This window comes from Lissotriton helveticus, chromosome 2_1 (assembly GCF_964261635.1).
Source record: "Lissotriton helveticus chromosome 2_1, aLisHel1.1, whole genome shotgun sequence".
Classification (NCBI taxonomy): domain Eukaryota; kingdom Metazoa; phylum Chordata; class Amphibia; order Caudata; family Salamandridae; genus Lissotriton; species Lissotriton helveticus.
Window position 1 is genome coordinate 1,928,238,259 of NC_136059.1, and position 23,954 is coordinate 1,928,262,212.

The 23,954-nt window shown below is 43.0% G+C and overlaps 1 protein-coding gene across 1 annotated transcript in view; it reads right to left on the bottom strand.

Annotated features, from left to right (window-relative positions):
- Positions 1 to 23,954, bottom strand: part of MGAT4D (MGAT4 family member D) — a 707,335-nt gene that overhangs the window by 139,933 nt on the left and 543,448 nt on the right. Inside the window, exons 9-10 of the mRNA XM_078676855.1 lie at positions 17,495 to 17,625; positions 4,267 to 4,374 (exon numbers count right to left, since the gene is read on the bottom strand). Coding sequence (XP_078532981.1) covers positions 4,267 to 4,374; positions 17,495 to 17,625 — 239 coding nt within the window. The remainder of the gene's footprint in view (positions 1 to 4,266; positions 4,375 to 17,494; positions 17,626 to 23,954) is intronic.

Consider the following 23,954-nt stretch of genomic DNA (forward strand, 5'->3'; position numbering starts at 1 on the left):
GGTTTAATCCATCACCGTTCTTTAGCCCACTCTGCCACCCCAGGTCAGACATGGCTATATGCAAATCTGTCATACCCTGTGCCTCATGGGAACAGTCCAGCCCGAACTGCCAAGCCATGCCTTCCCTGGACCGGAAACTAACCCTGGGCGTAGTGTGCGGAGTGGGGCTCCGCGGAGCTACGCGAAGTGGGCACAAAACTACGCCCACCCGCGCACTCCGCGTAGCCCCACTACGCGCCACCCGCCTCCCTCCCGCCCTCCCTAAATACTTAAATAAAAGGATAGAAAGCTTTTAAAAACACTTACCTTGTCCGCCGCGTCCCCGGGGCTCCCTCTCGCCGTCCCAGGATTCGCGCCGCCACCGATTCAGATACTAATGCGCATGCGCGGGCGCCCGCGCATGCGCATTTCTCATGAGAAATGCGCATGCGCGGCCGCCCGCGCATGCGCATTAGTATCCGAAATGGCGGCGCGAATCCAGGGACGGCGAGAGGGAGCCCCGGGGATGCGGTGGACAAGGTAAGTGTTTTTAAAAGCTTTCTATCCTTTTATTTAAGTATTTAGGGAGGGCGGGAGGGAGGCGGGTGGCGGCCGGCTACGCACCGTCTGCGGAGCGCGCGTAGTGCCGCCTGGCTACGCCCGCTACGCAAAATGCGTAGGAGACGGCACTACGCGCACTCCGTGCACGGAGCGTAGCTGGCCGCCCACCCTTACCGGAAACAAGCTTCCGAGGACCGGTTTCTGGCATTCCAGCCGTCTTCAGCCCGGCTTGCCTGAATCCAGTGGCAAAGTGAGCAAGGGACTCACGTCTGAGCATACCCTGCCACACTTATGGCGGCCAAAAGCGGTACAAAAGAAAATGAAGTGGCGGCATTTTCTCTTTAGGTTCCGATCCAAAATGGATAGGTAAATTTAAAACAAAATTAAAAACATGAAAGCACTTTATTTTTTTTAAAGGAAGAGGGGGCTACAGCAATTTTATGTCTATTCTTCTCCCCAAAAATGTAGTAAATAAAAATAATTTTAAAAAAGATGGTGCCCATGGGGGCAACAGAGGAGCGGGTGATAGAAGGGGAAAAGCAGCACAAAAGGGAAAGCAACACAGCGGTGAAAAGCAGGGAGTTTCACAGGCGAGAAGCACACAAGAGAAAGCTTACAACAGTGTGGGGCAGAATCACAGAGTTGATGGGGAGAGGCACACGAATGAGTGCTGGAAAACACATGCATTCTTATGAAAGATGCTAAAAGATGGTTAAGAGCATAAGCTCTGTGTGAAGCACAAACACCGACGATAATGGGCTTTATCCTCATGTTAATCGGAAGAACTGCCTGCTGCCAATATATTTGGACAATCTGCGCAGAGCACTCAACGGATACTTGATGGCCTTAAAGTGAGGCTAACAATCCCCTGATCCTCTAAGGATGGAATCACAAGGCCTTTGATGCGTTTAATAATTCAGGTACCTCTGTTCCACTGCTGCACACCACCTCTTTCATAAATTGAACAATTGAACTGTCTCAAAGATGTCAAACAATTATCTGATATTAAAAAAGGCTTCTGAATTTTTAACCCTGTACAAGTGTCGAGTAGTTTACATTGGCCATTTGATTGGTTAAAGAGGGTAAGAGGAAGTTCAATATCTTGACCGGCATAGACTTTGGGCCCTTGATGGGAGGCTGGTTAGAGGGACCCTACCCTGTCAACCCTGCCCTAGCACAATGAAATGCTGTTCTGCTGGGATGTGGACCGTTCTGTTTCATTTTCAAGTTTTCACAGCTGATAATATTTAGTTTTGGCGCATCCTGCACACGGTCCAAGAAGGTTTGAATTATCAGACACAGTTTAGATGCATTTGGAAGTATTTTCTTGGTAGCAGTTTTTGCCTAAATTCATTATTTGAATTGTTGTTTAGCTGTTAAAGTCAGACCGGGTTTGCAGGACATTTAGGGTTGGTTTATTAGCTCACTTTTGGATCAGTGTCTGGTGTTTGTAGGTTATGTTTTTCAGTTTATGTATTTATACATTTTAAACCGAGAGAGGTTGTGGCATCTAAAGGGGCACACATGGGGCATGTGTGTCCTGTGTACATCAAGTCATGGCATTCAGCACTCGGTTTATAACACTGTGCCCAAAAGTTCCTGTCATTTCCATCTTTGACCTTACCAGAAATGATGAAGTACTGATCAATTTGTTCATGGACGTGAGTGGTTGAGGTCTGAACCCAGTCACAAACTGTTAAAATAGGTTTTTCGTACCTTCTAGCATGCAATAAAAATGGGTGAAAACTCCCTAGATACTGTCACAGGTCCTGTCGGCTTGACTCACTTCTACCCTGCGGCCTCCGCAGGGCAAGGAATAAGGAGTGTAGGGGGCAGCAGTGTTGAGATGTTCTTATTTTTTAGCCTCAATAACAAGGTGCCGATTGTATTTCTACACTTGATTACATATGTGCAAATTGATATAGTACAGTTGTCTTTGAAATACATTCTCTATGATGAATAGAAATGCGTGGCTTGAACGCCATCTGGTCCAAGATAGATGTTACTCTTGCCACACTTATGTCCACCCCCAACATCTCACTGCCTGCATTTGTGCAGCACAGAGCCAAGTACGCTATTATTTGTGTATTTCCATTGTCATGTTCACTCTTCTTAGAGGAACTTTCTTCAGTTCAGTCAAAAAACTCCAACTCTTTCTTCAAGATCCTTCCAGAAGATTACTGCACCCTATTCATTCATATAATACACTGTTGTTTATGTATCTAGTTTGTTCTAGCGTTTTCGGATGATATTATCTTAGACGAGACAGAATAATTAAACATGTAGTGGTATAGTGTTTAGGTGTTATGGCAATATGACATTTACTCTTACTGTACTCTGATTTGCTGATGAAAAGACACATTTGCTCAAACTACAGTGATTCTGCAGTTCTGTTAATTTCAAATGCCCCAAAAAAAATTATAAAATCCCTCGATTTTGGGAGGTGAACCAGAGACGTTCCTGTGCTATTAGGGATGCTGTCCGTTACTCTCTCGATTCTGCTGCCCACTTGGGAATTTTTTCTGTATTGCCCTATTTACTTACAGACTTTATGGCACTGACTCTGGATTGACTAATTTTTTAATTTTGTAATTAAATTCTTTAACAACTTCACTGATCTAGACCTCAGTTATTGATTGGGCCCATGTACATAGCTGACAGTAGTTCTGCTATTTTGATGTATTGAGAAGTGTCTTAGCTCGGGGACATATTGCCTCATGAAACTGAGGTTTAACCCATCTTCAATCCAGTGAATTGTGGGCATTCTGATTGAAGTACACTTTGGGGTGTCTAACGGGGTGTCTAACGTTTTGGGGTTCCTTGAGCCCACACCAGGAAGAATGGAATATCTGGAGCTGGCCTTTGAGCAGGAGTGAAATCAAGTAGCTGGTTGCAGTTAGGAGCCTGAATGAAGTCTGTGTGTAAAGCAGCAGACCACATATTCAAATCATGCAGGCCTGACACAGCCTTTCATGTTGTCAACTACAAAGAATGCAGAAGCTTATCTGGTGTTGCGGGGGGAAAAATGTAATACTCTCCCTCTACAAAATCTATCAAAACCCTTTTATTGAGACAATCTTTCAGCTAAAGATCAAGCTTGTTCAAACTCGTGTACCACAAATGTCCGTAGCACCTATGAACTGGGCCAGAGTAAAGTGAGCTATATTTGAATTGACTGTAAAACTTAGGTTTAAGGAAATATTGCCGTCTTGTGGAGGGTGTTGTTGACACATCTCTTTTGAGTCTATATCCATCCAAATTAGTACTGTGCAAGGACAGCTCGTATTGTGAAGGAAAGACTTTGTAGCCCTACCCACGTTACATTAATACCACCTGCATTCCTTCTTCTGCATGACCACAATTCCTAGGCTCATTTAAACATTGAAACCACTAATAGTGACTTTTAGGGGCAAAGATTTGGAATTTGTGCGATTGCGCATAATGAAAGACGCGTTCTACATCAATTAACGCTGCTACAATAAACTACCATCATGATGGATGCGCAACTTTTCCCTGATTTGAGGATAATAAAATCCCTCAAAGTCTCTTCTCTTTAACATGAACTGTGATTTTAGTCAAAGAAAATGAAACGTTTGGATCTTGTTACCACAAAAACTGAATTTTCCTTTAAGACAAAAATCCATGTCCAAGATGCCAGAAAAATGCTTCGTCGTTTTAAAAGATAAAACAGAACTTACTTGTTCTACAAACTAGAAATATTCTTACTTTTAAATTCTGTATCTTCCCAGACAGTGAAGAATGTGTCCCCATATGCTGAAAGAGAGATGGCCGGTATCGGATTCTCAGATTCGCCTTTTGCCTGTCACAGTGTTTCTGTAAATCAAATAAAAACAACATATCAAAATCCTTTCTAAAGGCATGGTATTTTACAAGGAAATTGCAAAATGTTCACTTTAAAAAATAAAGTGCATCCATTTGTGAGGGTTCTGCAACAAAATAATTCTATGGCAAAACACATTTACTGCATCCATACTAATAGGCTCTATTCAAACGTGAGACTCAATTTTTGAAGCAAACAATTGCGTTAACTTGCCTGTCTCCTGCCCGAAATTCCTTCCGTTTCTGTAGAAGTTAATGGGGAAATACATTCTCCCGAATATGTTTTTTAAAATCTCCCATTTTCTTCTTCGAAAATCTTGGCACATATGTTACTGGGTACAGATAACTCAAGAATTGCTTCAGTGGAACCAGACGATGGTTCATGAATTGCGCAATCCGGAGCTGCCGTGCAAACCAAACTGTAATCAGCAATACACCTGAAGGGTATCAGCCGCACCTCTGCCGGGATCATGGGTACCGTTCAAGCAGACACCAGTGTACTTTAAAACAAATGTAGTTGACATAAACAACAGCTTTTCATATAATTGTTTTTCTTGCTTATTATTTAGGGCCTCATTTAACCTCCCACTTCCGTTTAGGTTGCTCTGATAGTCAATAAGATGTCATAATATGACAGATGTTTGGAATAATGTATTAACTGATTGTATAAACAAAATTGTTTAATTTTTAATTGATTATTTTGTGCGGATTATTAATTATGTTTTTCATTTAGGAACCCGAGAGTTTTGTTTGTCTTGAAGAAGGCGCTGGTCGCCGAAACGCGCGTCGACCCAATACTTATCTATGTTTGACTCAGGAACTAATTTTATGTCTTTATGAAACTGTGATTGTTATAGTTTCATTTTTATTTTGTATTTCATTCTATTGTTTGTATGTATTGCATGTCTCCACATGCTTGCTTTTAATTAAAAAAACATTTTTGTCATTGCTTTTTAATGAACTTTGTTTAAATAAAAGAAACTACACTAATTTACGGAGGTGGGTTGGTCTACTGTGTCCTATCACTATTTATGTGGGCAAGAATTGTTTATTGCCGCCTGGGTTGATACCCTCACAATAAACAACAGCTTCAACAGTTCCAGCACTCCAAAAAGGGGTGCTATTCTGCCATCTTGGAATAGTGTTATACAGTATTATTTATACAGCAGAAACACATGCTTAAATATTACAGACACAAAATAGTGCTCAGCGCTTGATAAAATACGTGTTTTTTTCACTATGGCTCAATGATGTAGTACTCCCAATAACAAAAGCACTTCAAGCATAAACATTCTCAATTGAGAAAATTATGAATAAAATACCAATAATTCCCATAGGTGCGGAGACCAACAAGACAGTACTCTGCAAATGTGAGTATGCAAAACCTACTGAATTATAGTTGGTGTACCAGAACCAGAGTTAAAACTGAATCCAACGTCAATGGCCTTGCCCTGTATACAATCATGTGTATTGGAAAATCAAGCACAAGCCACTAAATTACTCAATCAAATTAAAGTTGATGAATTTTATGGCATAATTAGTAGGCCAACCTCCTGTTCACCCACGATGAGCACCAGCTGCTCATCGTGCTCATGCTGTTGTTCTGTTCCTCTTTGGAGGGACCTTCAGCTAGCATGAAGACCCCCTGACATGATGGAAAATATGGCTTTGCTAGAGGTGGGAAAGCCTGCAAGTTCATAGACAGCTGAGCCATAGCCGTAAAAGCTCTGGCATCAGTCAAAACATCAAATGATTTAGTACGTAAATCATGAAAAATATCATAGTGGGCCCTTAAAATTCATATAGGGCTATTTTCTTCAACATTTGGAAGTGTTTCTCTTTAATACATTCGATTAGATCACTGGTGTGACATTCATTCAAAGTAATAGTTCCTAAAAATGAGCTTTGAAACGTTCAAGAAAACCGTTATGTCCTAGCGACGTTGTCATAAGTTAACAAATAGGTTTTTATGCGCCTTGTATACATGTCCAAATTGTTTTAGTTTGTAAAGCAACATTATTGCCTAATAACCCAATATAATATTGTACAGCTCACTGCCTGCACAAAATGTTATTAGTGTTCTCAAATTGGTCATCCAATGAAAATGAGGGATTGTAAAGAGATTTGTCTAAGATGTGCATGACGGGAGCACAAGTTATAGTTTGTATAACTGGTATACTCCAGTGGTTTTTGGGTGCTTTAACAATAGCTCTGGTCTCATTCCTATAACATATCTGTAACCATTATACAGTGTGTATATACATAACTTTATGAACATAAATTAATATTGTATTATGTTACTATCACTGCCTTTGTCTGACTGAAGAACAACATACTCATTTCAACACCTCAATGATGGCAGTTTGAATACAATTTGTCTTTTCCTTGTACAGCAGTCCAAACGTTTAAAATATACAGTTGTTTCATAAGTATACTGCCATTTTCTTCTGTAACTGAGCTTTGACCAATCTTTGATTAGTTATTATTTTTTTATTTTTCAACCACAAGACACAGTGATACAATAGACATACAGGTAGGTAATCTGCAGGCAACATGGAGCTGATTCGTTGTTATGCATGAAGTCAGGGTCATTTCAGAATACTGTGAACAGAAAGAGAGGCAGCTGTTGGGAATGGAAAAGTCTTCAGCACAGCAGTCTCAGGGTGAGCAGGGGAGGAGGAGGAGGGTTGTGTTGCTTCTGAGAAGTAATACCCAATGTGGTCTAAATTACAACCTTCGCATATTCCAAACCTCGCATATTCTTGAGGGAAAAATGCAGACTTCTCTTATTCTACCTTACTTCTATTCTACAGGGAACTCTTTAGCCTTTACCCTTTTGTACCGCTTTGGCCGCCATAAGTGTGGCAGGGTATGCTCAGACGTCAGTCCCTTGCTCACTTTGCCACTGGATTCAAGCAAGCCGGGCTGAAGACGGCTGTAATGCCAGAAACCGGTCCTCGGAAGCTTGTTTCCGGTCCAGGGAAGGCATGGCTTGGTAGTTCGGGCTGGACTGTTCCCATGAGGCACAGGGTCAGACTGATTTGTATATAGCCATGTCTGAACTGGGGTGGCAGAGTGGGCTGAAGAACGGTGATGGATCAAACCCAGATCTTTTGACTGGGTGTGAGTGTTTGATTGGTTCAGATGCTCCGTCCATCACCACCCCCTTTTGTACCTCTTTAGCCTTTACCAGCACTCTGTTCTACACAGAAAACAATGCAGTCTCTCAATTTCCCGCCTTTCTGTTCAATGGGGAATAATGCAACCTGCGAAGCCCTTCTGGGCCACGGACAACAAAGTAGACTTTCCCAACTCCACATTCTCCTGCTTTAGAAAGAAAAATTAAGCCTTTCACTTTTTAACTCTTCTTCTTTATGGGGAATAACACAGCATCTCCTTATTTCACACTTTTCAGCAACACTTTAGCCGTTCTCCCATAGAAAAGATGTTGCTTGTATTGATGAAAGAAAATGACCTTATTTAACAGAATAGGCTACTGCAGCTTCTGCTCACATTTCCAAGCATTCCTTTCTACTCTACTCACCTACAACAACACACTTACAGTATGCATCATTGTTATTTGAAATCTTTTTATTGGTTTTCAAAGGTATAACAACACGCATTTCGATGCCAGCTTGATACTATTCCAGTATCAGAAAGGCTCATACAGGTGTCCCTACTGGCCTTGTGTATTCATATGTGTATGAAGGAGGGAAGTTGGATACAAAATAGGAGAGTAAACTATGTGGAAAAATGTGGGATATAAGGGACAGAGCAATATCTGCGAAATCAAAAGGGGGCTCTGGGTTCATGGGAATGAAATATGATTACCCACCGACAGGCGTGATTATTAATAGTGGCAGCTATTGTGAGGTGGAGTGGAATTGGGGTGCTTGCTTATAAGGAAATGCGTAGCCACACTGGGTGTGGCAATCCCCCATCGACCAATGTCTGCGCCCTTACAGGAGGTTTCAATATCTGACTATCATGTATGTGTCACCTTCAACCAATCAGTCAAAGAGCTGTAGCATTCTAAGTCGTTGTGGTTGCCATCATGCATCATTTTTAACTCCCCTGCTTTAAAGCTATTTTAAAATTATTTGTACGAGAGCCCAAAATATTTTCTTGTCACACTCCACGCATCATACCAGACAACCAAGTCATGCCAGCCATCATGTCAAGCCATATTGTCTGAGTCAAAAAATTACTCACCTGATTAAATGATGCCAGGACCATCATGAAGAGTGAACTATGGGGGGGGCGTGGCTTAGCGCTCATCGGAGATGGCGGCGCTGGGGTGAGGCTCCGTGGCAGCTTTGGGAACTATACTGCTTTATGCCTACCTTCTCCTGCTTAAGCGGCATGATTGAGCACCGGACCGCTTCTGGATATCGCGGCGCTGCTCCGAAGCCCTTTTAGTGAATCCACGACGGGAATTTCTTCAGACGCTCGCCTCAGGATCCCGGCCGATGTTACGGCCGCCATTTTGTCTGCCCGCCGATGCGCTTTTAGCGCTTCTCCCTACTGCCGGTATTTGGATACCTTGCCGGTAATATGCCTCATTTACAAAGCGCATTTTCCCGCTTTTTCTCGTGACTGTTTTTCATACAAATAGGAGCATTTTTTTTTTTTTTTTTTTTTTTACTCGTGCTTGCTTCAAGTTGCTCACTTTATGCCACCTCATGTATATTGTTTGCCGCCATTTTGTGAAGCTGCTCGCCCTTCCTTTAGCTTTTTGGGCAGAATTTCGTGGATATTGATATGTGGGCCACCTCATTGTCCGCTCTGTCACAACTGGCACAGCCTATGCTCCTATCACAAATAAACAGCGCTGCATTTCATTTCATTTGAAGCAGAGGGCTCAGCTTTACGCTCATCTGGTCATCCTTCTATTCTCCTCATTCGAGCCGGTTGCTGTTGTTCCTATCCCAGGACCTCATCTGTCTCCCGCCTTGCTGCAATTGTCTTCTGCGCTTGTATATTCTGCAACTGCGCTCAGGCTTTTGTGTTCGCCTTTGCTGGGCCCAGGATTACAACGTCACCTTACTGTGAAGTATTTTGGCAGCTCTAGTCCTCTCTTCCTCAGTGGGTAAGCGTATGCATGTGCCAGGCACTTTTTCTAGCGAGCCGCTTTTAACAATACGTGGACTTCACTCTCCATGAAGCTTTTTTAGTGTCTATTTGGCACCTATTTTTCCTTGATGATTGTAACGCTTTGTTGTCCCCTTTATGGGCAGGCTTAAGTCCTCACTACGCATGCCCTCCACATCTAAGGTTGCTTTTGTGAAAAACTCTAAGGTTTTGCAGCCTTCTCCAAATTAGAGGATTCTACTGCCTCCTCTGGCTCTGACATAGCAATGGAGTCTTCACAATCTTCACAGCCAGCCCCGGCGAAGACCAACGTTAAAAGGCTAAAAAAGGATCCCCCTTCACCACCTAAACGATCCTCTGGTGTTTCCATGGAACTTTTATTGGATGAGATAAGATGTTTCCGGCCTTTCTTGGAAGAAATTAGAACTTTGCGTCCCTTTAGGGAAGAGACCAATGTCAAACTCCAGGCGCATACTGATAATTGGTCACAGATTGACACAAGGGTCTCTTCTGTTGAGCGTTCTGTTACATCTCTCCAGGAAACTTGCTCCACAGTAACGAATCTGAACTCTCAAGTATCCAACCTTCAGAGACAGGTGGAGGAGTTGGAAAACAGAAATCGACGCAATAACCTTCGCATTTACGGCCTGGCGGAGGGACTTGAAGGTTCTGATCCAATCACCTTCTTCACTTCCTTTCTTCCTAAAGTGCTTCGTCTTCCAGAAGGAACAACCCTCAATTTACAACGTGCTCATCGGCTAGGGCGCTTGCCCTTGACGGCTTCCTCCTCACAAAGACCAAGGGGAGTCATTCTTTACTTCCTGGAATATACAGATCTTTTGAAGGTTTTGACGGCTGCCAAAGCGGCTCCCAAGTTGTCATGGTCCGGCTCCACCTTATTTTTTGCCCAGGATTACGCAAAGGCTACAGCAAATTGCCGAAAGGCATTCTTGAACTTGAGAGATGACCTACGCTCAATGGGAGCAAGATATGGCCTCTATCACCCTTGTTTGTTTAAAGTCACCTATAATAACAAGACCACTACTTATGAGGATCCAGTACGCCTGCAAAGCTTTATTAATGCCCACAAGACATCTGCCATGGATGCTTCTGGGTCCTCTTCCTCTGCTCCTGGTTGAATTGTTTTCTCATTGATTGACCTCTCACATGTTTTCTTCTTTCGTCTTACGGTTGCATGATGTTTAATCTTCACTTTGACTAGTTTTTGTTCTCGTTCTGTTTCCGTTCCAAATTGCACTGTTGTTACTACTGTTTTTCTTTTAGGTTCTTATCTTTGTTTATGGTTCCTCTTATCGCTCTCTCCTTTTTTACCATGCAGGATGTTCTTTGCCTTATTCCAAGATGTTTCCCTGCCTTCCCGCTGAGTTAACCCTGGATGTGTCCCCTCATCCGTGTGGCCCTGACCCTCCCCGATTCCTTCTTGTTTTCTTTTTTTGTAGGTATGTTACTTGCATGCTTCTTCCCTCCGTTTTTTGTTCTGACTTGTCTTTTTTCCCTTGTATCTTTTTTCCTCTGTGTGTCCATGACTGATATTTCTCATTGCACGATTTTTGTTCCCTTTCTCCCTTGCTTCCTCCTTTGTTTCTTCCTTCTCTTTATGATTATGTATATCCTATTCCTCTCGACCCTCTTATTCTGTTTTTTCAGAATCTTCCTCAACTTTATGCATTACTCTTTCCTTCCGCATCTTCTTTCACTCTCGTTTATCCCTTCCTCCACTATCTTTTCTTACTTCTTATTCAGTATTTCTCATCTCTCTCCTTCTTCTTATTCATGGGTTGTTACTCTTGCTCTATTTACATTTTATTTACTGATTTAATGTATATGTCAAGTCCTTAAATATAATTTCATGGAATGTTAAGGGTATAAATTCCCCAATCAAACGTCAACGTATTTTGTCGCACCTTGCCAAATTGAATATCGATATTGCTTTTCTTCAAGAGACTCATCTTTCTGATGTAGAGTCAGCTAAGCTTAAGAGGGGATGGGTGGGTGAAGCCTTTTATTCGCAAGGTAATGGTAGACGAAATGGTGTTGCAATTCTATGCTGCAGATCTCTTCCTTTTACAGTCCTTTCCCAAGAATCTGATACTAATGGCAGATGGACCCATGTCAGACTATCTCTTAGAGGTGTTCCAATCTCGCTCCTTAATGTCTATGGACCCACCACGGGCGAACCCCTTTTTTGGGCTGACTTTTCTCCACGTATCACCCAATTTATGGATGATAATTTTATTCTCGCTGGAGATTGCAATCAATCCCTGGACCCGTTTATAGATAGGAACTCTACCGCTACCTATATCCCCACTAAATCACATAAGCTTTTCGCCCAAGCAATATCTCAACATAAACTTGTCGACTCCTGGAGAATTTGTAACCCGACCCTAAAGGAGTTTACCTTTTACTCTCCACTACATCGATCCCAATCACGATTAGACTACATATTCGTTTCACACAACCTTGCCCAAACGCTTACTGCAGCTGAAATTGGTCCCATTTTACTTTCGGACCATGCCCCTGTTGTAGTTAGCTTGGATGTACTCCCTAAGGTTGATGGACCTAGGAGATGGCGTTTTAATAATGCCCTTCTTTTGGATCCTAAATTTTCCACCTCCTTCATTGCCTTCTTTGATGAATTTTTCTTTTAAATGAAGTCCCACCCATTTCCAAACAAATAGTTTGGGACGCTTTTAAGGCAGCTGCGCGTGATTTTATTATTGGCTTTGTCGCAAAAAAACGTAGAGCTGCTCGCCAACTCACTAAAAGTCTCCTTGATGACATTAAACGATTGGAACACGCCTATTTCACTTCTCATTCCTAAGATAGTCTGACAGCTTTAGTTTCTGCTAAAATGAAATACAATACCAAGTCCACGGAAGATGCTTCCCTTTATTTGCTTAAATCAAGTGCCAAGTTCTATGGGGGTAGGAATAGAGCTGGGAAAATCCTTGCTAATTATTTAAAGGTAAAACATAATAAAGTGAATATCGAATCTGTTTTTGACACTGACGCTCATTTGCAACACAAGGATGCCGATATCCTTGCTACATTCTCCAGCTTTTATGAAACTTTATACACCTCTGATACCCAACCTTCCCTTCAATCTCTTACACATTTTTTCTCGAATATCCAAAAGCCTGCACACTTTCCTCTTGATCTTTCCTCTTTAGAGGCTGACTTTTCACAGACAGAATTGTTTACTGCGCTCCGGCGTCTCAAACTCAACAAAGCCCCTGGCCCTGACGGCTTTACCGTTGAGTTCTACCTCCATTTCTCTAAGATATTGATTCCCAAATTACATTCCCTTCTGAACACTTTTGCTGCACTTGGCGCCTCATCAGGGACCTTTTCCGACGCACATATTTGTTTAATACCTAAACCCGGGAAAGATGTGCAACACTGCAAAAATTACAGGCCCATTTCCCTCGTAAACATTGATTACAAACTCTTTGCTAAGTCATTGGCGATCAGGCTAGATCATTTACTTCCTGATCTTTTAGGCGAAGAACAATCTGGTTTTGTTAAAGGCCGTTATATATCACTGACAATACCAGACTTTTATTTAACATTTTATCGAAATCTTCCCATTTCCAACACTCCCTTGCAGCGATAGCCTTGGATGCCGAGAAGGCATTTGATAGGGTCGAATGGCCTTATCTCTTCCACTCTCTCGATTGGTTTGGTTTTGGCCCCAAATTTGTTTCTTTAGTCTCCTTGTTATATTCTCACCCTCGAGCCGCTGTTTATGCGAACGGCCACATTTCTCCCTACTTTGACCTAGGTAGAGGAGTTCGCCAAGGATGTCCCCTTTCCCCATTTCTTTTCAATCTTGCCCTAGAACCTTTCCTATCCAAACTTCGCCAAAACCCCAATATTCACGGATATCAGACTGCGGAGTCTTCTATTAAATGCAAAATTCTGCCCCTGACGAAGTTTACTTTTAAACCTGATTTCACCGCATCTAATTTTACTTGGAGTCCCTCTCACATTAAGTATTTAGGTTTGCACATTACCCCTTCCATCCCTGAAACTGTCTCTTTATGTTTGACTAAATGCACTCAGAAGATCTCTGATCTTACAACCAGGTGGCATCCCCTCTACCTGTCCTGGTCCTGTCCTGGTGGGGCCGTTTAGACACTATTAAGATGATGTTGTCCCCCATTATTCTTTATACAATTTCTAATATCCCTGTCCCTATCCCAGCCACATTTTTTAAGAAGATTAATTCTATCCTTTCCTCCTTTTTATGGCAAAACAAGAGATCTAGAATGTCTCTTGCTAGACTTATTCGCCCTGCTTCAGAAGGTGGGGTTAATTTTCCTGATTTCCCAGCTTATCAGAAGGCATTTTTGCTACGTCAAGCCTCCCTTTGGTTGCAGGACCCTATTTCACCCTGCCCCTTATGGACTAAGGTTGAGCGCCTCTTCCTCTCCCCCTTCTCCTTTGCTGAGTACATTTCTTTCTCCCGCAAACCCTCCTCGATTCCTACTCCCATTCATAAATTCACTGTCAAACTCCTCCTATCTTCTTGTCCTCCACCTCCTACGACTGTTGCTGCCTTTCTCTCAACCACTATCTGGCATAATTAATATCTTTTGATTCATGGTAAACCCTTTTATTGGAAATCCTGGAGGTCCAAAGGTTTGATTTGGATTTCACAACTCTTTTCTCATTCCACCTTTTTACCTTTTCATACCTTATGCTCTACCTTTGCTTTACCCTTGTCTTTTGCTCCTAAATATCTTTTACTCAAAGCGGCAGTCATGGAGGTCTACACAACACTTACGCAGGCGCCATCTCCATTTTCCCCTACTCCTCCTGATCCCTCACTTCAATTCCACTCCGCCTTGCGAGCTTGTTCTACAGCCTCTGCTTTATACAAACATCTTCATGCACATACCATTCCCAGGCCCAAGTCTAAAGTGGAGGAGCAATGGGAACATGATCTCTCCATATCTTGGCCGGTTTCTTTTTGGGACAAGATCTGGACAAAGGTTCGTAAAACCTCCAGGGCAGCGTCTTTAACGCAATCAATGTTTTTCATTTATAATCGAATGCTCCATACCCCTTCTACCCTCAACAAAGGATTCTCTTCTACTCCAGATTTCTGCTGGTCTTGCTCTCTGCCCAAAGCCACCCTGTTCCATACGTTATTTCTCTGCAAGGATGTCCTTGCCTTTTGGTTGCAGGTGTGGGCTCAAATTAATGTTATTTTTCACACCTCTATTCACTTGTCTCCCACTCATCTCTTTTTGGAAGCCTTTCCCCTTGCTGGGACGGCACTGCTCTTAATGTCCGTATTGTTGATTTGTTATTGGCTGTTGCTTTCCAACAGATTACTATCAACTGGAAGTCTGCATATACTATTTCTTTCAAAGCATGGTGGAATAATGTGTGCCACAATCACAGGCTGGATACTGCTTTTGTCTTTTCTGCTCAGATGGCAGCTAAACGTGTAGACTAATGGCTTCCTGTTATACTGTTTTTGGATACATGTGCAACTCGTTCCTTTTCTCCACAGCCTGCTCAGCAGGAGGTTTCTAAACCTCTTTGATGCCCTTGTCATTCCTTTTCCTTTGTTTAACACTACTACCTGCATACCCATACTTGCATTTGCTTTCATGTATAATTACTTTGTTCCTTCTTTTTGCTTATTATTGCCCATGATAAGTTTGTTGTATTTCCATCGAGTATATTATGTCTTCGGATGTTTCTTTCTTTCCTTTCCCCTTATTCCCCACCCATCCCCATAACTCTTTTGCTGTAGCATGTAATGATACCTTTTGTATTTTGCTTAAGAAACTTTTATTGAACTCAAAAGAATGACCTATGGGGAATTTACTATATTTGGCACCATTAGGTAGTTGTGTATATTATTTTTCTGGAGCGAATTCTTTTTTTCTTATCACATTAAGCCTGTTGCAATACACATAACCATATGTGTAACAAGATATGGCTGATTAGCCAATGGCATTAAGTAGAAGTGAGGGGAGAGGTGTAGTTATCAATGGTGCAGCAGCTGCAGTGGCCCCGGTACCCAGAGACCTGGAGGACCCACTGAACCCAGATTCTTTCAGTTTTGTACTAACCAACAAGTACTCAGGAGGCTTAATTTCCTTATTTGCACTTGGGCCCTTGGCATTCTTGCTGGGCAACTGAGTATTGGGCATAAAAGCTTGCACAACATGCATCCTACTATTCCTTGGAATAGTGGGAAGCATCAAAGAGTCAGTTCTTTGGACCCTGCGTAGCACCTGCTGCTGGCAGATGCATGGAAGGCTAAAAACAGCCAACCTCAACACTGCACTGATTTATTGAAAGTAAAAATAGGAAATCTGAAAAGGCTAATATACACACCATATACCATATACAAAGTCCAAGACATGATGCACATTTCCCATCTCTGCATACTTGCAGTCAGTGGAATGTGAGGACCTCGACAATAAGAGGAAGAACAAATAACTACTAGGTGAGCCTCAAACAATAGGAGAAGGGAACACACAGTAGAAAATTGGCAAATGCTCTCACAATCTAGACCACAGTAAAACAAAAGGTGTTGAAAGATCTTGAGAAATAATCCACCGCAGCTGTGTTCTCATGTTAGTTTCAACCACTGCTATCCAAACAGCACCATGGGAACATTGCTAATGGGGACAGTTGTGCTTTAAAAAATATTATGGTAAGACACAATAGCAAACCCATGAACCTTGTTTTTTGCTTGAGATAGATTTACAACGTTCTCAAACATCACTGTGGTAGATACAACCATGAGCGGCCATAAGCTGCAAGTCAATACCCGGACACCTCATCCAATCATTTTCAATGTGGGAAGCATCACTGTAAGCTAACAAGATTTCTATTTTGCTATGAGATCTTGAAGTGCCTTTAATAAACCTTTCTCCTAAAATCTGGAAATAAACCTGAACTGTTGATATTTGGGATCAGCTGACAACAGATATCGGTGGAGTAATAGTCCATGCTTCTGAAGCAGAGTTCACAGATTCTGGGAGTTAGGGATCTGACCTGTACAATAGATAAGTATTCGAAGAGGCCCCCTGGAACCCACAGAGGTTACTGAATCTCTAGTCCCAATTTATGAAAAAACAAATCCAGCAATGAAGGAACAGTTTCTCAAACTGATTAGAGTAACAGTAAAATTGCTGTTCAGAGATTTAGGTCCTTGCACACTTTTCCGTGCTGTGGCCACCAAAAAACTGTCAAAAATGTGGGTACATGGATTAAAGCAGTGACAAAAACAATAGGTCAAGCCTTCTGCTGCTGATCAGCACGCCAATGAGTGCCAGAACAGACTACAAACTTTGGTACACAGAGAAGATACAAGTCAAGAAATGCCCTTGGACAAGCGCTTTGCTGCATTTTACTGGTATTGGTATTACAAAAGGTGGTCAGCCATTCATGACTATGTGGTGAAGCAGACATTCACTGCATAGTTACATATACATAAAAAGTTGTTGCAGCGGTCTTATCAGCCAATATTACAAAAAGTGATGGCGGCAATGCTTGAATTCATCTCAGGCACTCCTAATTAATCGAGCTGCATTCCAGTCCATACTTTTGGGGTTTTAGGGAAGACTAGAAGAACTTACGGAAAATAAACAGGATTTACAGAGCCCTGTTTGCTTCCAGATGCCGCCTTGCCGACTTCTTAGCCCAGGGTAAAGTAAGCAGCTCCAGGGCAAGTCAGGTGTAGCTTTAGTTAACACTAATCAAGGTCTATAATTGATGGGTATGCTGCTTCCTATGGGTGGTAACAAGTCCTGATAGGCACACTAAACTTATCTCATTCTGGCCACTACATGTTTGTACGTTTTGCAGTAAGTGACCGTTTGCAACAAGTAGGACTTAATAAAGCGCAAACAAGATTTTGTGCTAATTGTATCTTCCATTTCTAATTTTATTATTTTATGTACACCCTAAAGGCAACCTGATCTTAATTGGTCACTGCGCCTGTTGTGAACACAAAAAAGCAGAAGGTACTCACCGCGTCCTTTTCGGGATTGCACACTTTGACCCACAGTATATGGTCCAGAAGCCAGTCTATCGGCTTATCTTTATAGAACATCAAAAAGAACTCTACGATCAAAGGCAAGTCTTTGGATTTGAAAAGCTTTCCTGTGAACATAAATAGAAAAAAAACAAAATGAGCTTCTAAAATCAACTCTAGGCCTCACATCGCACAGTAATTAGCATAAGATCAAAGCCAGTTCTCTCCGTTGGCCGCTTTTCCCATGTGAAGTCCCATTTGAGCACATATTGTTCATGTATGTGTAAGGATACACCAATCAAGTCAATCTAGACAGTTTAAACTATTTACTTGCCTCTTGGTTTATAATGGTGTGGCAGTGCGCTATTAAGCCAAACAAAAGCTTCAAGGTCACAGTGAAATCTGGGGTCACCCCATAGCCTGATAGAGCCAGTTCAAGGTCAGGCTACGGATATAGTGTTTCCCTATCTGCAGCTCACTATTCTTATAGACCATTTGCACCACAATGGGCTAAAATACAATAAACGGTCACTTCTGAAAGGAAGTTTGTATCTGATGTCCAGTGCTTTCATAGTGGATGTATTTGTTTTTAAACCACCAGCAACTGAAAGAGAAGCTCGTTCTTTCTGCAGTTGGGTACAAGCAGAATTCCTGTGGTTACTGGTACAGAAAAAAAAAATGTAAAGATGCCCGTACTAGGATGGACGCCTCCCTCCATTTTACCTGTGCAGTATGATAAATTGTGCTACTTCAGAGGACTCCTTTCCAGTCTGTCAGTAGAAAGCAAGCGAGTTGCCATATATAGCAGATATATAAAGATAGACTATAGATGGCAAATAGTGTATTTAGGGCCATATGAATCAACAACCTGATTTGCAATTTGCAAATAGCGATTTTTTTAGAAATCGCTATTTGAGAATCGCAAATAGGGATGTATGTACAAAATCGCAATTTTTTAGCGATTGCTTAGTATTCCTTAATTAGCATTCACAAATTGCGAATCGCAATTAAGGAATACTATCCCATTCATTTCTATGGGCCAGGAGGCCCATAGGAATGAATTGGAAGTTATTCTCAATTTGCGATTCGCAGTTTGAGAATCGCAAATTGAGAATAACTTCAAGGGTGCAGGGGTGTCCAAAGGACACCCTGTTGCACCCCTGAAATAAGCATGGGTGCACATTTGGCGCACATACATGCCCTAAGGGCATGTATGTGCTTCACATTGCACCTTGAAAAATGCAAAAAAGTGAATTTTTCAAGTAATTCGCAATTTGCGATTCCGTAAGGCCAATTTGCATTTTTTTTATGCTTCTTACATTGCATTTAAGGAATCGCAAAATGTGCGATTCCTTAAATGCAATCTCAAAATAAGGAATCGCAAATTTTGCGATTCCATATTTTGCACGCAGATTTCTTTGATACATACCATTTAGCACTAATGCGTTTGCAAACGCCGAAATTCTATGAATTTCGGCGTTTGCAAACGCATTAGTGCGTGACACATACGGCCCTTAGAGGTCTAACGTTCATATGTGGAAATCACTGTACAGGAAACGAAAGTGGCGATGGAGGATGCTGAAGCACAGTGTTCTTAAAGTGGGCCTTATTTCCCCTGGTCGTGCAAGATAGTCAGAACCGATCTAACTGGTTAAAGCATCTATGTACCAATAGCTCCTGTGTTTAAGCTAGCCCCTTTATGGAATTGGCCAACACAAGCAAAGAGGCTAGAAAACATTTGCAACCTCTGTGCGGGAAGATCCAAGGAAATACACATTTCATCCAAGAGCCTACAGAAAGTTGAGAATAATACATGGTCCTACAGAAACCTATCAATATAGATTCTCAGCATTATCACTGCACTGGTTCCTAAAACCCACCTCCACCATATTGGCATGTATCATTTATGGAGCAAGGTTCTACTCAGGGTGCCATGCAGAACCAAAGCTAAGAGGTCTCCTAGCGGCACAGGGCTTACACTACAGATTTCAAACCGAATTACATTGGCTCCTACTACACTTTCAGCATTGACATTCCTTGATCATGAGCAAATGACTATGTTCCTGTGTCTCAGCTTGCAGCATGAACGTTTGGAAATTTGCCATTAGCATTTAGGGTGGTGTAAATTATGTTACGTAAATTTCCATCTATGTGGACACAGTCATTTATTTTATGGAACTATTTTGTATTAACTGTATTGAATAGTACTATTTTGTATTTATTGAGATTAGCTATCCTAACATAAGAGCAGTACATAGCACTGAGGCAGTTCAAAATGACAGATGCGGTTTAAACATAAACAAGAGTTCATGGTATGTGAAGCTTGCGTGGTGATTACAAGAGCATTTTACAAACAATAAATATGAATATTTACACAAATTTACATATATAGAGTGTAGTGCTATATAGGGAAGGTTGGGTGTAGGTGAGGGCATGCGGGTCAAAGTAGCAGATGGAATACATGTTCCTGTGCCTGGGGCTTGGAGTGTGAAATTATGCATTTTTTACATTTCACAATAGGTGGCTATCCTATGGAATTGTGAGTCCTACAGAGCTTTACAAGGTCCCTCCTCGAGATTGCGTTGTGCAGCGGTGGTTCAGGTGGAGCAGCGAGTCTGCAATGTAGAATCCTGCGTCGTCATCGAGGATTTCATTGACGAGGGGCTTGCGATTTGAAGTCCTGTGTCGAAGATGCATCGTGCAATGGTGGTTCTCAATACGTTGCGGTGCTGCGATGCAAAATCCTGCATTGTCATCAAGAATGCCATCACCAAGGGGCATGCGATGAAAAGGCCTGCGTCCAGGATGCATCATACAGCGTTGGCTCTGAGGAGACTGCAGGCTGCGATGTGAGGTTCAGCCTTAGGGCTGTGTTGAGCTGCGGCAATTCCGAAGCAAAGATGTGAAGAGATGTATCAAGCTGCATCGGTTCTGCTCATAGTACCACTTCTGGTGTAGATAATGAAGAAAGTGTGTATGTTTCAATACAAACCTTAGCGTGAAAACGTGTACAAATGTAAGTAGTGAAAGACCAATACAGGCCTAGCCTGGCTACAATAGCAGAATGAAAAGCAGCAAAAATAGTGTTAAGATTTGAAGGGAGAAAAGCAAATGCATGTTTTCGTAGACTAGAGAAATATATTTAGGCAGCTACCATAGCTGTGAAGGTTACAGGCCGTGTTTGTAGGTAAAACATGTTTGATAAAATATGTTGATAAGAATAGAATAGACGTGCAAGTCAGCTAGGATGTTACGCTTCACAGAACCCCAGACATGTAGGAGTAGTGCCTCATGCTTCAGAACCAGACAAGCAAAGGACACCAAGCTAGCATAGAAATGTATCATACCCCAGGTGCAGACTTTTATAATCACATGACTAGTTATTTTTGTAGAACAGTATTCTCTTTGGTTACTAGTGTCACCTGCTGGAAGTTTATCTCAATAATTATGCATGTGACGTATTCACCTTTGAAATGAAACAGTATACATTTCACTTCGTGCTCATGTACCATGGGCAGTTTTAGGTCACAGCTGTGCAGAGGTGTCTATGCTTCCCCCTCGATCGAGTAAATAAACTCTGTGCTTTGCTGAAAAATTAAAGTCATGTTTTCTTTTCTTTCATCCTAAGAACATTGGGCTGTCAGAGCAAATTCAGGCCAACTTCCAAGGGTCTAGGACAGGGTTGAAACCGTTTGGGGAGGGGGGTGGGGGGGTGTAAGACTCACAGCAGACAGAGTCCAGGTTCTAGGCGGTTGGAGCCTTTTCTGTCCCTGAGGCTCTGATTAGGAGCCCATCCAACTAGCCCTTGGAGTCTCTCTACTGGACCTGGGTTTAAGATGCAGGTCCAGTACTTTTACTCAGGCAGCAGAGCAGCAAGCAGCAGGGCAATAGAGAAGCCATCGGTAACAAGCTTCATGTGAAAGACTGCAGGACTCGCAGTGTAGATGTCAGTATTTATTCTCCACAGAAAGGTCTCATCAAGTCACAGTGGTCAACAAACAGCTCTCACTAACTGCCTCACTGGCCTCCCACATTCCATTACATCATCACCCATCACATTTTAATGAGATGACAGTTGCAGCTGTCACAGACAGCTTCATCTAACTTTGTATGCACATTTCACACCATCCTTCTTGCAGAGCAGCACTGCAGTCTTTTGGAGCCTTCCACAGGCCCAGAGGTGTACTGAAGAGTTGGGTCTGAGTATCTAATATTTATTAATATTCATACCTGGTGCCAAATTTGAAGTAGGAGAAGTGTCTGGAGGTTTAGACCCCAGAGGTGCTTTGAAATTCCTACCCCCTGTCCTGGCCGGATTGTCTGGGGTCACAATAGATGAGCACCAAACCCTTTGTGAGTGTGCTCAGGCAGATCTTGTGAGATGTGCAAGTGTGGTAGTTGACAGCTCCTTCCTCTCATCAAGTCAGAAAGGACCCATCCTGCCAATAACTATGGTCCTTTGTCTCACTGTCTGAGAGCAACATACAAAGACCAACTGCCAGTTACTCCTAGTCATCTGACCTAGGAAAGAGGCTGCAGGCACCAAATGGTTAGGTAAAAAAAAGGCCAACTTTCCAAATGTTCTTTAGAAAACAAGGGCAGCCATTACTCAACAAGAACCAGGGCACAAAGCATTTTCAGCAAACAATGGTTCTAATTAGAGATGCAGTTAGTTCAAGCATACACAATGCAACAATGGCCGTATATAGGCGTATTGTTCACAACATAAATTATGAAAGAGTTGTCAATAGGAATATATATCAACTAATATTCTTTATATTCTTCATTGTGCATAGTGTCCCATGTGAAAAAGGGGAACCAAACAAAACAACGATAATATTAAATAGAACAGCCAAATGACAAGAAAACAAAATAGACATGAGTTCCTTAGTTCAACAAACAGCCATATATGTATACATCCACATAGTCCAAGAAATCCAAACCCTTCTACTTATTAAGGGTATCTCTAGTTTGTTTGCATTTTTAAGGCATTTCGACCCAGTTGCAGATATTGGGTCTCATCAGGAGCAACAAATAAAGGGACACCTAAAAAATGAATAAAACAACAAGCATTGAAAATGCAATAGGTCTCGCAATAGAAGAGTTTGACATTTTTCGTTTTGCAAATGGATGAGTGACACCTATAGCATTTGGAATGCAACATGTTTTGTATTTACGTGACTTATATGGCAGCTCTGGTCGTTATGCTACATCTCTAGATAGTTTTATCTTTTGCAAATGTGACACCTATTGTAACACAATATGTGTTGTGAGGGTGAGTGAGGGTGAGGGGTTGAGGGTGAGGGTTGAGGGTGAGGGGTTGAGGGTGAGTGAGTGTGAGGGTGAGTGAGGCTGAGGGGTTGAGGGTGAGGTGTTGAGGGTGAGTGAGGGTGAGGTGTTGAGGGTGAGTGAGGGTGAGGGGTTGAGGGTGAGTGAGGGTGAGGGTGAGTGAGTGTGAGGGGTTGAGGGTGAGTGAGGGTGAGGGTGAGTGAGGGTGAGGGGTTGAGGGTGAGTGAGGGTGAGGGGTGAGGGTGAGGCTGAGGGGTTGAGGGTGAGTGAGGGTGAGTGAGAGTGAGGGTGAGTGAGGGGTTGAGGGTGAAGGGCTGAGGGTGGGTGAGGGTGAGGGTTGAGGGTGAGTGAGGGTGAGGGGTTGAGGGTGAGTGTGGGTGAGGGTGAGTGAGGGTGAGGTGTTGAGGGTGAGTGAGGGTGAGGGGTTGAGGGTGAGTGAGGGTGAGGGTGAGTGAGTGTGAGGGGTTGAGGGTGAGTGAGGGTGAGGGTGAGTGAGGGTGAGGGGTTGAGGGTGAGTGAGGGTGAGGGTGAGGCTGAGGGGTTGAGGGTGAGTGAGGGTGAGTGAGAGTGAGGGTGAGTGAGAGGTTGAGGGTGAAGGGTTGAGGGTGGGTGAGGGTGAGGGGTTGAGGGTGAGTGAGGGTGAGGGGTTGAGGGGTTGAGGGTGAGTGAGGGTGAGGCGTTGAGGGTGGGTGAGGGTGAGTGTGGGTGAGGGTGAGTGAGGGTGAGGGTGAGTGAGGGTGAGGGTGAGTGAGGGTGGGTGAGGGGTTGAGGGTGAGTGAGGGTGAGTGAGGGTGAGTGAGGGTGAGTGAGGGTGAGGGTGAGTGAGGGTGAGGGTGAGTGAGGGTGAGTGAGGGTGAGGGTGAGTGAGGGTGAGGGTGAGTGAGGGTGAGTGAGGGTGGGTGAGGGTGAGTGAGGGTGAGTGAGGGTGAGTGAGGGTGAGGGGTTGAGGGTGAGTGAGGGTGAGGGTGAGTGAGGGTGAGGGGTTGAGGGTGAGGGGTGAGGGTGAGTGAGGGTGAGGGGTTGAGGGTGAGGGTGAGTGAGGGTGAGGGGTTGAGGGTGAGTGAGGGTGAGTGAGGGTGAGGGGTTGAGGGTAAGTGAGGGTGAGTGAGGGTGAGGGTGAGTGAGGGTGAGGGAGTGAGGGTGAGGGGTTGAGGGTGAGTGAGGGTGA